We start from the raw sequence: 14,169 nt of genomic DNA on the forward strand, positions 1-14,169 counted from the left end.
GCGATCATCACCACTCAATCCCCCCATCCGAATTTCTAAGACTACGACTAATGAAGTCCGCTCATTGAGGTTAACCAAAAGACGACCTTGATAAGTGGAGGGACTAATTGTATAGGTCAAAATCGAAATAGAGAAATTCGATACGCAGAGACAATTGTCATAAGTGACCTGCAAATCAATATGGGCGGTTTGGACGAGGTTGATCATTGGTTAACAGAACAAGCTGCTGAGTGGTTCGTCAAGGCCGAGGTCGAGCAACATGGATAGAAGGAACGGCTAGTATAGCTTTACAACCTTCAAAGGGAATATTCTATTGAATATTCCCTTTGTTCGTACCTTTTAGTGTTCTTTGGGAATATTCCATATAAATAGTAGGAGAGATAAGGCAAAAGTCATGTAAGATTCTATATGATAAGAACTCTTTTGAAAAGCAAGCTCTCGAGATAAATACATAGAACACATTTCTAAATAGATTGGTCTTTTTGGATTATTCCGTATCATTTTCACCAGATCCGAGAAAGTCTTCAATATTCTTATAAGTTTCTTGTCACTCATCATTGTCAGAAGGAGGAATCATCCACCTCATTCAATATTGGGTGAATCTTCCCATTTATTTACGTTTAGTGTCATTTATTGTATTTATTGCCTATCATTATTCTCATTCCATTAACAACCGTAACATTTAATGGGTATTGCATTATATCCAGTTTAACGTGGCCCCACATTATCTGCATAAACCTATTTTAGATTTAAAGTTATTATCTTTAAGTAGGATTTACCCTCTATCCTCTTATTTAATTAGTTTAACGAAAAGTTTTATACTTTTTGGTCAAACAAGTGGCACGTACACGATCGTGAAACACTATACGTGAATCCGCCCCTGCACACAGGAAGAGGTGGGACGCGAATGAGTTTATTTTAAAAGGCACTGGTTTTTTGTCAACTTAATCAAATGCATACACAAAAGATGCAGAATGTACAATTTAACGCTACTCAAAAATTTCAAAAATGCCTATGTTCATCCCTCTGCATTCCACTTAAAATAAATTATTAAGAAAGATAAAGAATCAATTTTTACATTCACATAAATTAAGACGTCTATCATTCATGCTGCAATTCCAACTATTTTATTTTGGGACATGGCGAGTAATTTGGAGAAAACAGGAGTAGAATCATGTGGTACGTGAGGCGAAAGGACATGAGAAACTATAGTATATATAAGTTGAGCAGAAAGCAGTGAATAAACAAACGTAAAGCTCACAAAATCAGCCAAATATTCTTTAAGAAACCATGACGGTCTTCCAAAAAGAGAGAGGAAAAGTAGAAAACCCCATTTGGAATTCACCTCAGATTCTCCAAACAAAGCATTCCAACAAAGTGTCACACCCCCCTCAGTATCATGCACTCAAAGCAAAGTATCAATCAAGATTTACAAACAAATTTAGTACTAGTACCATCCTATACAGAGTCACTCTTTTCCTGTCATAACAAAAGTTTTCCCGCATATCTCTTTCTTCTGATCCATGGCTTATCTACTCATAGCTTTTGTTTCTTTTGTCTTTCAATTTTTAGTCCCTAAAGCTCATAGCTATGGCCATGCACATGGCTGCCGATCATACTGCGGAAACTTGACCGTCGATTACCCTTTTGCACTTCAACCGGGCTGCGGCCACCAGGGCTACCGAGACCTCTTATATTGCATCAATAATGTGCTAATGCTTCACATTAGTTCAGGCTCGTACCGTGTTTTGGGCATTGATTATGCATACCGTTCCCTCACCTTAGACGAACCTCACATGTCGACGTGCACGTCGATCATGCTCGGCAAACGGGGCAATGGATTTGTCGTCGAGCGGTGGCGAGAGCCGTACTTGAGCCCCATGACGGACAACGTGTTCATGCTGCTACATTGCAAGGCAGAATCACCACTCTTCCAAGGTTTCTCTGGAAAGCACTTGCCCTGCAGGAATGTTGCTGGGATGGGCTGTGATGACTACTATGGTTGTCCAGTATGGAGCCTAATTGGGCCGCAACGGGCGGGCTCGGTATATGGATCAGGCCCGCCCAAATGCTGTGCAATTGCATATGAAGCAATCAAGGATGTAAATTTGACCAGGCTTGGTTGTCAAGGGTACAGCAGTGCTTATAATTTAGCACCTTTGAGACTGGCTGGCCCTGATGAATGGTCTTATGGGATAAGGGTGAAGTATTCGGTTCAAGGAAATGAGACCTTTTGTAAAGCTTGTGAGGCAACTGGTGGATCTTGTGGCTATGATGTCAATGACTTTAGCAGTACTTTGTGCATGTGTGGTAGCTGGAATTCTACTTCCAATTGCGATTCAGGTAAGCAACAATATGAAATTTATAGGCACATTTAGAATTTTAAGTAAGTGGGTGCAGAGTCGTATGTTTGACAATTGTTCCGATGTGATTACATTAATGCTGAACTTGTTTGTCGTGCAGTTCCCTCAGCTTCGCATAGAAGAACTTGGTCGTTCATGGATGCACTAACAGGTATGCATCCTTGATTAGCTGCCTATTAATTCCTATGTTATCTGAATCTTAGATTTGTCATAATTACCCTCATGAGAAAATTAAGCAATAAGCATTGCCATCATAACATTTCTCATGGACAGAACTTATCTAAAGCTGTCTATGTTTATGAGAATAATAGTATTGCCAAGATAATTCACTAAATTAACTCGAGTTAATCTCGATTTGGCAAATTAGGCGTTTTCTAAAACCGCTGAGTCCAAATAATTTTGATCTTAGATCAAATTTCAGTTCAGCCCGAGTTATAGTAGGAAGTGCTGCACCTACATGATCTTAATTATATCCAAAATATATAAAAGATGCAAATGTTTGTTTACCTCGAAAAATGGGTTTAATAGTTAAAAGATAATTTGAGGTTTAAAAAATACGTGATATATTATAATACTAGTAATTAAATAGGTAATATTGAGCTTAAGTAAGAAGGAATAATGAACCAAATCAATGTTGTCGAAACAGTAGGGGCCTCGAGCTCGTCTATCCAGGGACCTCGAGGTCAGCTAAGACCAACAAAGTATGAACAATAAAGTAAAGGCAATAAAGCTGAAGAATAATTGTTGAGCACGTTAAACAAGAAAAGAATAACAATGTTCTATTGTAGTGAAAGATTTGATGCCTTACAAAATTATTGGGATCCCCTTTATATAGGAAGGGAAAACCCCAATATAGTACATTCCTCATAAAAGTAAAGGATTTTATTGATACAGGTGTATAACGGCCTAGTACGGATCTGTAACATTTCGTACAAACTTTATCCTTTAATTAATCCCCTAGTCCACGTGTTCTTAAGAAATTTCCGCTCTTTCTTGATTGACTTCGAAGTTGTGATGCCCTCGATATAAATCGTGCCAGGCCTTCGATTAGCTTCCTCGAGGAGGGTATCCCTTAGTCGGATCCGATATCCACTTCGAGTCTCCCGGGCTCGGACCTGTAGCCCGTTTTAAGACTTCAAAATATCATGCTCCTCGATTTTGATTGCATACAGATAGTCCTCGCGTTTCTTAGAATGGAATGATATGAAACGATTTTGACCTCGATTTCATCGCGCCTCTAGTGATGACATCATCCTTGTGAAACCAACGTTCGAAGTGACCGAAACGTCCCATCGGCCCACTTCCCCAAAAATATTAAATGCACGTCAATGCTGGTTGGCCACTAACGCCTTCGAACCGTGGTTGCCCCTTTATAAATATGGGGCATCTTCCTTTAGTAAATAAATTTACATTTCTTCAATCTCTACCAATCCTCATCTCTTTCTTCAATCACCTATCTCCTCCGCCTCTTTAAATGCCGTTAAATACCAAGCTCTAGCCGGAAACACTGCATCCATGTTCACCTGCATTCCTTACCTTACAACCATGGCCAAAACTTCCAAGACGGTCCCTAAAAAGGATACATCATCATCATCCTCTACCTCCCGGCTGGCCAAACCGGTGGCGCCGCCGACACTTGAAGAGATCACTCCTAGTGATTGCATTATCAAGAAGGACTTTAGTATCGAGAATCCTCCCAATGTCGAAGGCCGATATGAGCACGTACCCCGATACATTAGCCTAATAATGGAGCAGCTCATCAAGGATATTATGAGGGATCGTCGATGGGGGGACTATGTCAAGATTCAGATCCTGAAGCCTGACGAAAGCATAACTACCCACAAGGAGGGGCTTTTGAGTGTTTACACTTACCCCTTCACATTGGGCCCCCTCGATCCAGTGGTGATCAACTTTTGCAAGACATACGAAGTCACCTTTGGCCAAATCCACCCTTCGTTCTGTCGTATCATTATCATGTTGCGGTACTTCTCTGAGAAGGCCAAGGGTTTCGAATTCACCCTCAGCCACCTAGTTCGGTTGTATCGACCCTAGTTATTCCGAGAGCTTATCAAGATGCAGCGTCGAACCACGAAGTCCTTCTTCGCTAGTATTGATGAAACCAAAGATCGAGGTTGGATGAGTCGATATTAGAGTAAGGACTTCGGACATCATCCCCGAGGGAAAAATGTCATTCCCGGAGAGGTGGAAGTTTAACCGTAAGTGGAGTCCGCATTTTCCTTTGTATTTATTCTTGTTTTTTTCATTTTTCATAGCTTACTCATCTTTTTTTTGGCAGCCAATGCTAGGGCGCCCTTGGCGGTGCCTGACCTTGAGGATTGGGTTAGGAAACTAGCTGCCACATCCTCTTATGACAAGCATAAGTGGTGTGATTTGGCAAAGGGCAAATGGGAGGCCAAGAACCATGGCCTTGGAGATGCGTCCGAGATGAGACCGGACCCGCCCGGGGAAACAACGAAGCCTTCAAATTCAAAGCTCGAGAAGGATAATAAAAGAAAGAGGGTCTCGAATCCCGAAGACCCCCAAGACAAGAAAACCTCCATTCGAAGGCTGCAGAAAAGATTTGCTCAAACGGGCGCAGACTCAGCCCATGACTCCCTAGGTGGTGAGGAGGATAATGAGGAAGAACCAGTTCTGGTGACTCAGACTGGGAGGCCAGTCGAGACCGTCAAGCCTTCCGAACTAGAAAATCCACCTTGTGGTGTGGATGCCGGAAGAGAAGAGGCGGGTAAGGCCCCCATGTCTCCGGAGGTTGAGATCGTCCCTCCGTCTTCAACAACTATGCTTGAGGGGGTAAATGCTGAGGGCCCCAAGGTTAATGAGAATGCCCCGAGCGAAGAGCTCGGGGCCAAACAACAGGTCGTTCCCTTTTATTGCCAACTTATTCTAGGGAGGCAATCGAGGAAACCGACAGTTTGCATATGACCGATCCAAGTAAGGTCATCGGGGACGATCCTTTCCAGAGTTGCTACACTGGAGTTGAGGCTGCCGATGATTTCAATAATGCATCCTCCATTTTTGAAGATGCCCAGCGTCTCTTTTCTCGGGTAAAGACATGCCCTATCTATTGCAAGTTCTTCTCCCTTTGTCTTCCTCTTCTACTGACGCATCATTATTTCACGTATAGGTTGTTGCAAAGTTCAAGGATGAACTGAGACAATGTGAGGTCAAGCTAAAGAGAGTCTCGGGTGAAGAGAAGTCCTAGAGGCTCCTTTGTAGTTAGAAGGAAGAGGAGCTTAAGGATCTCCGAATTGCTTTGGCCAAAGCTCAAAAAAGCGAGTCCGAGCTGGATGAGCAGGTAACTTTGATTTTAACAAAGTTAGGCATTCTTGGCCCTACTTTGGAAGCTAATACTTCGATATCTCAGCTACAGCAAAAGTTGGATATGATTGGGTAGCTCCGGGACGAGGTGAATCAAGTTTGGGTTGATTGCCTCCAGTGGAAGGAGAACGTGGATCAACTTGCCGTTGAAAAGGAAGTCGTTAAGGCTCAACTGACCTCGGCTGAAGCTCAGCTCCGTGGTGCTGAAGTGAAAGGCTTGGCTCAACCCAGGGAACTCAAGGGGCTAGGGGCCGAGCTTGCTAAAGCCCGGAGTGAAGCTGCATATGCTAAGGCTGAAACTGCACAAGCCAAGGCTGAAGCCGAGAAGACGAAAGCTTTGGCTGATAAATCCATTGCTATATACAAGAGAGAAGTTATGTCCATTCAAGCTGAGTTAAGGGCGGCCTCCAACTGGGCAAAACGAAGAAATGAATTGGCTAAGTGTCAATCCTAGAGGGAGACTCTCGAGGAAGTCCGTGCTCGAGGGTTCGACCTTGCCAAGGAGATAGCCGAGGCACAGGCATGGGAAACTGATGCTAGGTTTCTTGTCTTCTCTAATGATGAGAACGTGGTGAGTGGTTTCAGGGACAAGGAAAGTGGAGAGGATGCTCCCGAAGGGGAAGAGACTCCAGAAGATAAAGCTATCGGAGATGAAGGCGGCACTCCCGGGGACGTGGCCCCGAAAATATATTAGGTTTCTATTTTTATATAAGAGTCCTTCGTTGTAACATGCTTTGTAAATTTCCCGGATGAATATAAAGTAACTTTTTGCTCTGTTCTTGATTTGTGCTGACTATTTATTTTGTCTCCGTTCATAAAAAATTTCTATGATTCACCTGTTAAGTTCGAGTATTGGTTTAGACTCGCAATAAGCTCTTAGGCTTTTATTGCTCGGGATTATATCCCTTAGGGTTTAAGATGATCCCCGAGCCAAACATAAAGTCAAATTAATGCGAGCTCGGGGCCTTTGGGTCCGGATTAAACGAGATTGGGGTCTTAGACTCCCATAGGTCTTTGACCCTATATTTTTTTTCAAACTGGCCCATAGGCTCTTTTATATCGGCCCTTAGGCTCTCTCTTTTTAGAATTGGCCCTTATGCTCTTTAGGTTAGCTCTTAGGCTATTTTAGGTTGGCCCTTAGGCTCTTTAAATTGGGCCGTTTCGGCCTGTAAAAATGGCTATATAGTTTTCCCTCACTTCGGCTAAAATACTTAATAAAATTTTAGTTATGCCTTAGCATGTTTTTTGTACCTATTGGGTTTTTTGAAGGCTCGATGTATCGGAACCTTATTAGTTATTTTGTTTGCGTGGACATGATTGAATCCCTCTTAAGGGTTTTCCGAAGGCTAGTGTTATCGAAGCCCTTGGATTGTTCGGGGGCTGATTTATTGAAGCCCTTAGATTTTTCAAGGGCCGAATTTTTCAAGGCCCCTTATATTTTGCTTTTGCCGGGGCTAGCCTGATTTAACCGATTTTTCAATGTTTGAAGGCCTTTAGTTTTATAGCGAAAATCGGACATCTCCGAATCATGTTATTTTGGGCATAGCCTTTGTGCGACCGTAGTCTTTAGTATGGTCGTAGCCTTCGGGTTTGTCACTTGGACTCGTTTCCTGATAACCTTATGAACTTGTTCGAAAAGTTAGTCCTTGAGTGAGTTGTCCTTGACATTCGTTTCGAGAGGGGTGACTCTTTAAGGTCTTATAATGCCTCTTTGAGGTCTTATAAGTCTGATTTTTTGATGACTTCGATATATTGACTGTTAATGACAGTCCCCGGGTATTTCGGGGTGTTTTGGCCCTTGAACCACTTCCCGTAGGATTGTAAGTATAGAGCTTGTATGAGATACAAAGTGTTTTTTGATATAACCAAAATGCTTCTTTAAATAGTTAATACATGCGTACACGCTTTGCCATTGGGGCTCAATTATTCTATATGGACACGGTTCATTTGACCGTTTGGCCCATTACAAAGTTCTCATGTCGAGGCCCTATTAGGCGCGAAATGTCTTTTCTGGAGCTATAACCTCCGAGGGTGATGCCCCCCAGTATTCAAGGTTGATTGAAAAGAAGCCTTGAATACTCGTTGAGTGACCCTTGCGTAGAATATAGGTATTGCCTCATTAAAAACCTTGCCGGTAAAACCCATTTGGGATAAACCCCGATCTAAGGGAAAAAGAGTGCAACGAATGCTTTCATACCCAAGGTCTTCGAGCTTAGCAGTAATATCGCTTGAGCATTGATATATTCCAATTATTTGGTAGCTGCTCGCCTTCTATTGTACTGAGTTTGTAGGATCCTTTCCCTATGACTCCGAGGACACGGTACGGTCCTTCCCAATTGGGACCTAGCTTCCCTTTGTTTGAGTCTTGAGTGTTAAGAGAGACTTTCCTCAGTACTAAGTCCCTGACTTTGAAATATCGAAGTTTTGTCCTTCTGTTGTAATACCTTTCGATTCTTTGTTTTTGCGCAGCCATTCATATTAATGCAGCCTCACATTTTTCATCTAGTAGCTCGAGAGAAGTGGTCATTGCTTCGTTATTTGAGTCTTCGGTGGCATGCTAAAACCTTACGCTAGGCTCCCCAACTTCTACTGGGATTAAAGCTTCGGATCCATATACCAAAGAAAAAGGGGTCTCCCCCGTACTTGACATCGATGTTGTTCGGTATGCCTATAATACCTCAGGCAACACCTCTCTATTTCCCCTTTGCATCATCTAGCCTTTTCTTCAAGTTTTGAATAATGGTTTTGTTGGTGGACTCGGCCTGCCCATTTGCACTCAGGTGGTAAGGTGCCGATAGGATCCTTTTGATTTTATGTTCCTCGAGGAATTTTGTCACTTTGCTGCCGATGAACTATTTTCTATTGTCACATGTTATTTTGGCGGGTATCCCGAATTGGCATATGATGTGTTCCCATATGAAATTGATGACTTCTTTTTATCTTACCTTCTCGAAGGCATGTGCTTCAACCCATTTTGAGAAATAGTCAGTCATAAAAAAAATGAATCTAGTTTTACCTGGCGCCGTTGGTAGGGGGCCGACGATGTGCATCCCCTATTTCATGAATGGCCATGGGGATAGGACCGAGTGAAGTTGTTCACCGGGTTGATGAATTATTGGTGCAAATCTCTGGCATTTATCCCACTTCCGAACGAACTCCTTGGGATCATTTTCCATGCTATCCTAATAATATCCTGCTCTGATCACCTTACGAACCAGAGAGTCTACACCAGAATGGTTCCCACAGGAGCCTTCATGTATTTCCCGAAGTACATAATCTGTATCATGGGTCCCAAGAACACTGCCAGTGGTCCATCGAAGGTACTTCTGTATAATGTTCCATTTTCATCAAGCGAAAATCAAGCCGCTTTGGCTCGGAGTGTTCTTGACTCCTTTGGGTCCGAGGGGACCTTCCCATGCTTTAAATAATCGATGTATTTGTTCCTCCAATCCCATATTAAGCTTTTCGAGTTAATTTCTGCATGGCCTTTTTCGATCACTGACTTTCACAACTGGATGACAGCCCCCGGGACGATATCGTCTTCTTCGACTGACGATCCCAAGTTTGCTAGTGCATCAGCCTCGCTGTTCTGTTCTCGAGGTACATGATCCAGTGTCCATTCTTTGAAGCGGTGCAACGTTATTTGAAGTTTGTCCAATTACCTCTGCATTCGATCGTCTCAAACCTCGAAGCTTTTGTTTACATGGTTTACCACCAAAAGGGAATCACATTTTGCCTCGATGACCTCTGCTCCAAGGCCCTTGGCTAGTTCAAGACCTGCGATCATGGCTTCATACTCGGCCTCATTGTTAGTTAATTTAGAAGTTTTAATAGATTGCCTAATAACACTGCCGATAGGTGATTTCAAAATGATGCCGAGCCCGGACCCTTTCACATTCAAGGCACCATCCATGAAGAGGGTCCAAACCCCCACCGATGTATTCGTTTTTAGCAAGAGTTCCTTTTCTACTTCGGGTACGAGGGCATGAGCGAAGTCGGCCATGAAGTCTGCTAAAATTTGAGACTTGATGTCCATCCGAGGTTGATATTCGATATCATATCCTCCAAGTTCGATGGCCCACTTGGCCAATCTACCCAATAATTCGAGCTTATGCAAGATATTTCGAAGTGGATATGTAGTTAGTACACATATAGGATGGCATTGAAAATATGGTTTTAATTTCCTAGATGCGCTTGCTAATGCAAGAGCTAATTTTTCCAAATGTGGATACCTAGTTTCAGCACCCCCTAGGGTCCGACTCACATAATAAACAGGAAATTACGTACCTTGCTCTTCTCGAACAACACTCCACTTACCGCTAACTCTGACACAGATAAATACAATTAGAGTGTTTTACCCTCCTTCAGAATATGGAGCAAAGGAGGGCTCGAGAGATACCGTTTTAATTCTTCTAGGGCTTGCTGGCACTCTGGGGTCCATGCGAAGTTGTTCTTCTTTTTAAGTAGGGAGAAGAAATGATGGCTCCGATCTGATGAACTCGAGATGAATCGACCCAGGGCAGCAATCCGTCCGATCAGCCACTGCACGACTTTTACGTTGTTCACCATAGTGATTTCTTCAATGGATTTGATTTTATCGGGATTGATTTCTATGCCCCTATTCGATACCATGAAGCCCAAGAACTTGCCCAAGCCGACTCTAAAAGTGCATTTCTCGGGGTTGAGCTTCATGTTATACTTTCTAAGGATGTCAAATGTTACCTGTAAATGGGTCAAATAGTCCTCTGCGTGCAGGGATTTAACTAGCATATCATCAATATAAACTTCCATGGATTTGCCTATTTGATGCTCAAACATCCTATTAACTAAACATTGATATGTGGCCCCTACGTTCTTTAGCCCGAAGGGCATTACATTATAGCAGTATGTACCAAACTTCGTGATGAACGAAGTCTTTTCCCGATCCTCTGGTTCATTTGAATCTGATTATACCCGGAGTAGGCATCGAGAAAGGTAAGAATCTCATGGCCAGTCGTAGCATCGATCAAACGATCGATGTTGGGCAATGGGAAAGAATCTTTAGGGCATGCTTTGTTCAGGTTTTTGTAATCTACACACGTTCTATGTTTATTCCCCTTTTTAGGGACTACCACTACGTTAGCTAGCCATTTGGGATATTTTACTTCCCTAATGGATCCTATTTTGAGAAGTTTGGTTACATATTCCTTGACGAATGCATGTTTTACCTCAGATTGAGGTCTCCTCTTCTGCTTCACCGGTTTAAACCTAGGATCGACACTTAGTCGATGGGTAGTAATCTCCAGTGGAATTCATGTCATATCTAAATAGGACCAAGCAAAGCAATCAATATTATCGATGATAAATTGAATGAGTTTTTTCCTAAGTTCGGGGATTAACCCCGTCCCCAGGTATACCTTTTGTTCCGGAAGATGCTCGATCAATATGACCTGTTCGAGTTCTTTAATCATGGATTTCGTTGCATCTGATTCATCGGGGGCAACGAAAGTTTGAGGGGTGAGGAAATCTTATTCTTCGCTCTCGGCCACCTGTTCATTGGACATTTGTCCCTCGGGCTCAACCGAGGGCACAATCTGTGATTGCTATTTGGTCACCTATTCATCCTTTGACTTCTCCGATGTGGATGGAATCGACATCGATACTAAGTCGTACACTGCAAACATTTCCTTGGCCATAAGTTGCTCTCCATATACTGTTTTCACGCCATCCTTCATTGGGAACTTTATCATTTGGTGGAGGGTCGATGGTACTGCCCTCTTGCTATGGATCCATGGCCTTCCGAGCAAAGCATTGTATCTCATGTCACCTTCGATGACATGAAATTTGGTGTCTTGTATGGTTCTGGCCACGTTGACTGGGAGGATGATTTCTCCCTTCGTCATTTCACTTGCCATGTTAAAGCCATTCAAGACCCGAGACGCCGGTATGATTCGATCGAGCAACCTGAGCTGCTCCACGACCCTGGACCTGATTATATTCGCCAAACTACTTGGATCCACGAGAACACATTTAACTTGAACTTTATTTAAAAGGGTAGAAATTACCAGTGCATCGTTGTGAAGTTAAGATAAAGCCTCGATGTCTTCCTCGCTGAATGTCAGGGTGTCCTCGGGCAAGTAATCCCGAGTCGCTTTTCCCTTATGATGGATACTTTGGTGTGTTTGAATATTGGTCCCTACGGGACGTCGACTCTGCCGATGATCATGTGAATGACATGTTGGGGTTCTTCTGGTTCACTCTTTCTGCCTGCATCCATCTCCTTGAAGTGATTCTTAGCCCGATCACTTAGGAATTCTCGAAGGTGGCCCTCATTGATAACCTAGCCACTCCATCCCTTAGCTGTGTGCAGTCCTCCGTTCTGTGCCCATGTATGCCATGATACTTGCATATCAAGTTCGGGTTTCTTTGGTAGGGGTCGGTCTGTATTGGCCGGGCCGCTTAGGATATTTGATTCTCCCAATAGTCGAGACGATCCCTGATGCATCTATGCTGAAATTGTATTCTGATAATCGGGGGCTTCGGTGGGGTAAATGTGCTTACCGAACCCGTTCTTGCTCATGAGCCCCTGAAAACCTGAACCTTGGTCACTTCTTCGATCGCCTGAGAGGTATTGTGGTTTGGGCCGTTGTTTATTCGATCATATGGTTAATACCGTTTGTCACACCTCCTTTTTATCACCCGAGAGGAGGTATAAGGGAGTTTTTCCAATTAAAGTGACATAATTCGATATGGGAATATTTTTTATTTAATTTCAGATTCGCCACTTGGGATAATTATTTTTGTGTTCCAAGTCACCGGTTTATTTTAAAAATCCCAAATCGAGGAAAATTGACTTTATTTAAAAGTCTGCAAAACCAGAAAACTAGGTAAGGAATTTTGTTAACCCGAGAGAAGGTGTTAGGCATTCCCGGGTTCCGTGGTTCGAGCACGGTCGCTTTAACTATCAATAATTGGCCTAATTATCTGATTAATTACATGTTTTAAACTTAGTGTGTGCATTTTTAACTTTATAACCACTTTTTAGGATTTATGAAATTATTTCTTGAACAAGTTATGATTATCGTACACTTGCCATTTCGGGATACACCGCAAACCATGTTACATGAAATGCACTCGCGGTTCTCGACATGTTTATTTTATTATTGTTCAAAGTTATTATGATCGGGTCACATGAAATGCACACTCGATTTTGGGGATTAGGTATCGTGATCATACCACGAGAACCATACCTATAGTCACGATAAGTTATTACTAATCGCACCTTAAGCAAGTAGCGCATGTTCATAATTTGTTTAACCAACTAAAGCTTGAGGTACATTGCGGAGGTCCAAAGAGTTTATGTAATCATTTGTAACCAAAACACCTAAAGGTTGGCAGATTGATAAATTGTTATATAATCAAATGAAAACCTCATTAATTAATCTAGAAAAGCTTTGCAACTAAACTACAAAGTTATTGGGTTCAAAAGGTTGAGCATCCAATTTGGACTTTCATAGATCACATACTACTACGAAATGGGATCCAATTGAACTTTGAGAGGTCATTCGTTAAGTCCAATTGCCTTGGAAACACACTAGAAACTTAACATCAAGTATTGCACATATTGACTTCTGTAAATGGACACATAAAAGGGGGTGGATGATTTTGTACAAAATTGCTATTTAGATGCATTCAGAAACTGTAGGTCTATTTTTGAAACTCATATAATATTACGTCCTCATCATATTAATAGTATTGGTTGTGCTCATTTTCTTTACAAATTAGATCCGGGATTTGCATGAAATAGAGGTCTTTTCTCACTTTTTATTTTTTACTTATCCTAGCTAAAAATAAATGCATATGCATATTTCAAAGAGATAACTTTTTTTCAGTTTATTGAACAACATGCATACAAACATGCCAAGAGAAAAAAATACTTTTTTTGCCTTTAGTTGAATTATGAATTTTTCTAGCACAAATGAAAGAAATATAAGATACTTCTTCATCTAATATACATAAGCAGATTTAGTAAATGATAAGAGGAATAGAAAAGACCTTTCTTGTTCGATTTATTCCTCCATCTTCCGGAACAATAGGCAATCGCTATGTGTAAGGATTAATTCTAGAAATGAAAAGAGGATCCAAACAAATGCGAGGACCACAACTGGTTGGAGCTTCAGCACCACAAAGCCAACTGTAGACAGCTTCATTGAACAGTGACTTGAGGCTAAATCACCTCTTTTAAAACCAGAATTTCGAGCTCTTTTAAAACCAGAATTTCGAATTTTTCTTTCTTTTTTTTTTCGTTTGCCGTTGAATGCCTATGTGCGTGTGTATTTTTTCATGTGTGTGCAAGAGATGGGGAAGAATATGAAAGCAGAAATGGGTTGAGCGAGCGTGAAAATGGAGAAGAAGCCTTCTGTGAGATGCGTCGTTCTCTATTATTTTTGTGAAGAATGGAGCTTTTTCCTTTTTTTCATTTGATGTC

The 14,169-nt window shown here is 41.9% G+C and overlaps 1 protein-coding gene across 8 annotated transcripts in view; it reads left to right on the top strand.

Annotated features, from left to right (window-relative positions):
• Positions 1 to 1,459: 1,459 nt before the first annotated feature.
• Positions 1,460 to 14,169, top strand: part of LOC104238970 (uncharacterized) — a 42,916-nt gene continuing 30,206 nt past the window's right edge. For all 8 annotated transcript variants that reach the window (XR_714006.2, XR_011403027.1, XR_011403026.1 and 5 more), the window contains exons 1-2: positions 1,460 to 2,343; positions 2,464 to 2,514. Coding sequence is in view for 5 of the 8 variants with exons in the window: in XM_009793495.2 (XP_009791797.1) it covers positions 1,524 to 2,343; positions 2,464 to 2,514 (871 nt within the window). In the remaining 3 variants the exon portion in view is untranslated. The remainder of the gene's footprint in view (positions 2,344 to 2,463; positions 2,515 to 14,169) is intronic.

The sequence above is a fragment of the Nicotiana sylvestris genome, chromosome 10 (assembly GCF_000393655.2).
Source record: "Nicotiana sylvestris chromosome 10, ASM39365v2, whole genome shotgun sequence".
NCBI lineage: Eukaryota > Viridiplantae > Streptophyta > Magnoliopsida > Solanales > Solanaceae > Nicotiana > Nicotiana sylvestris.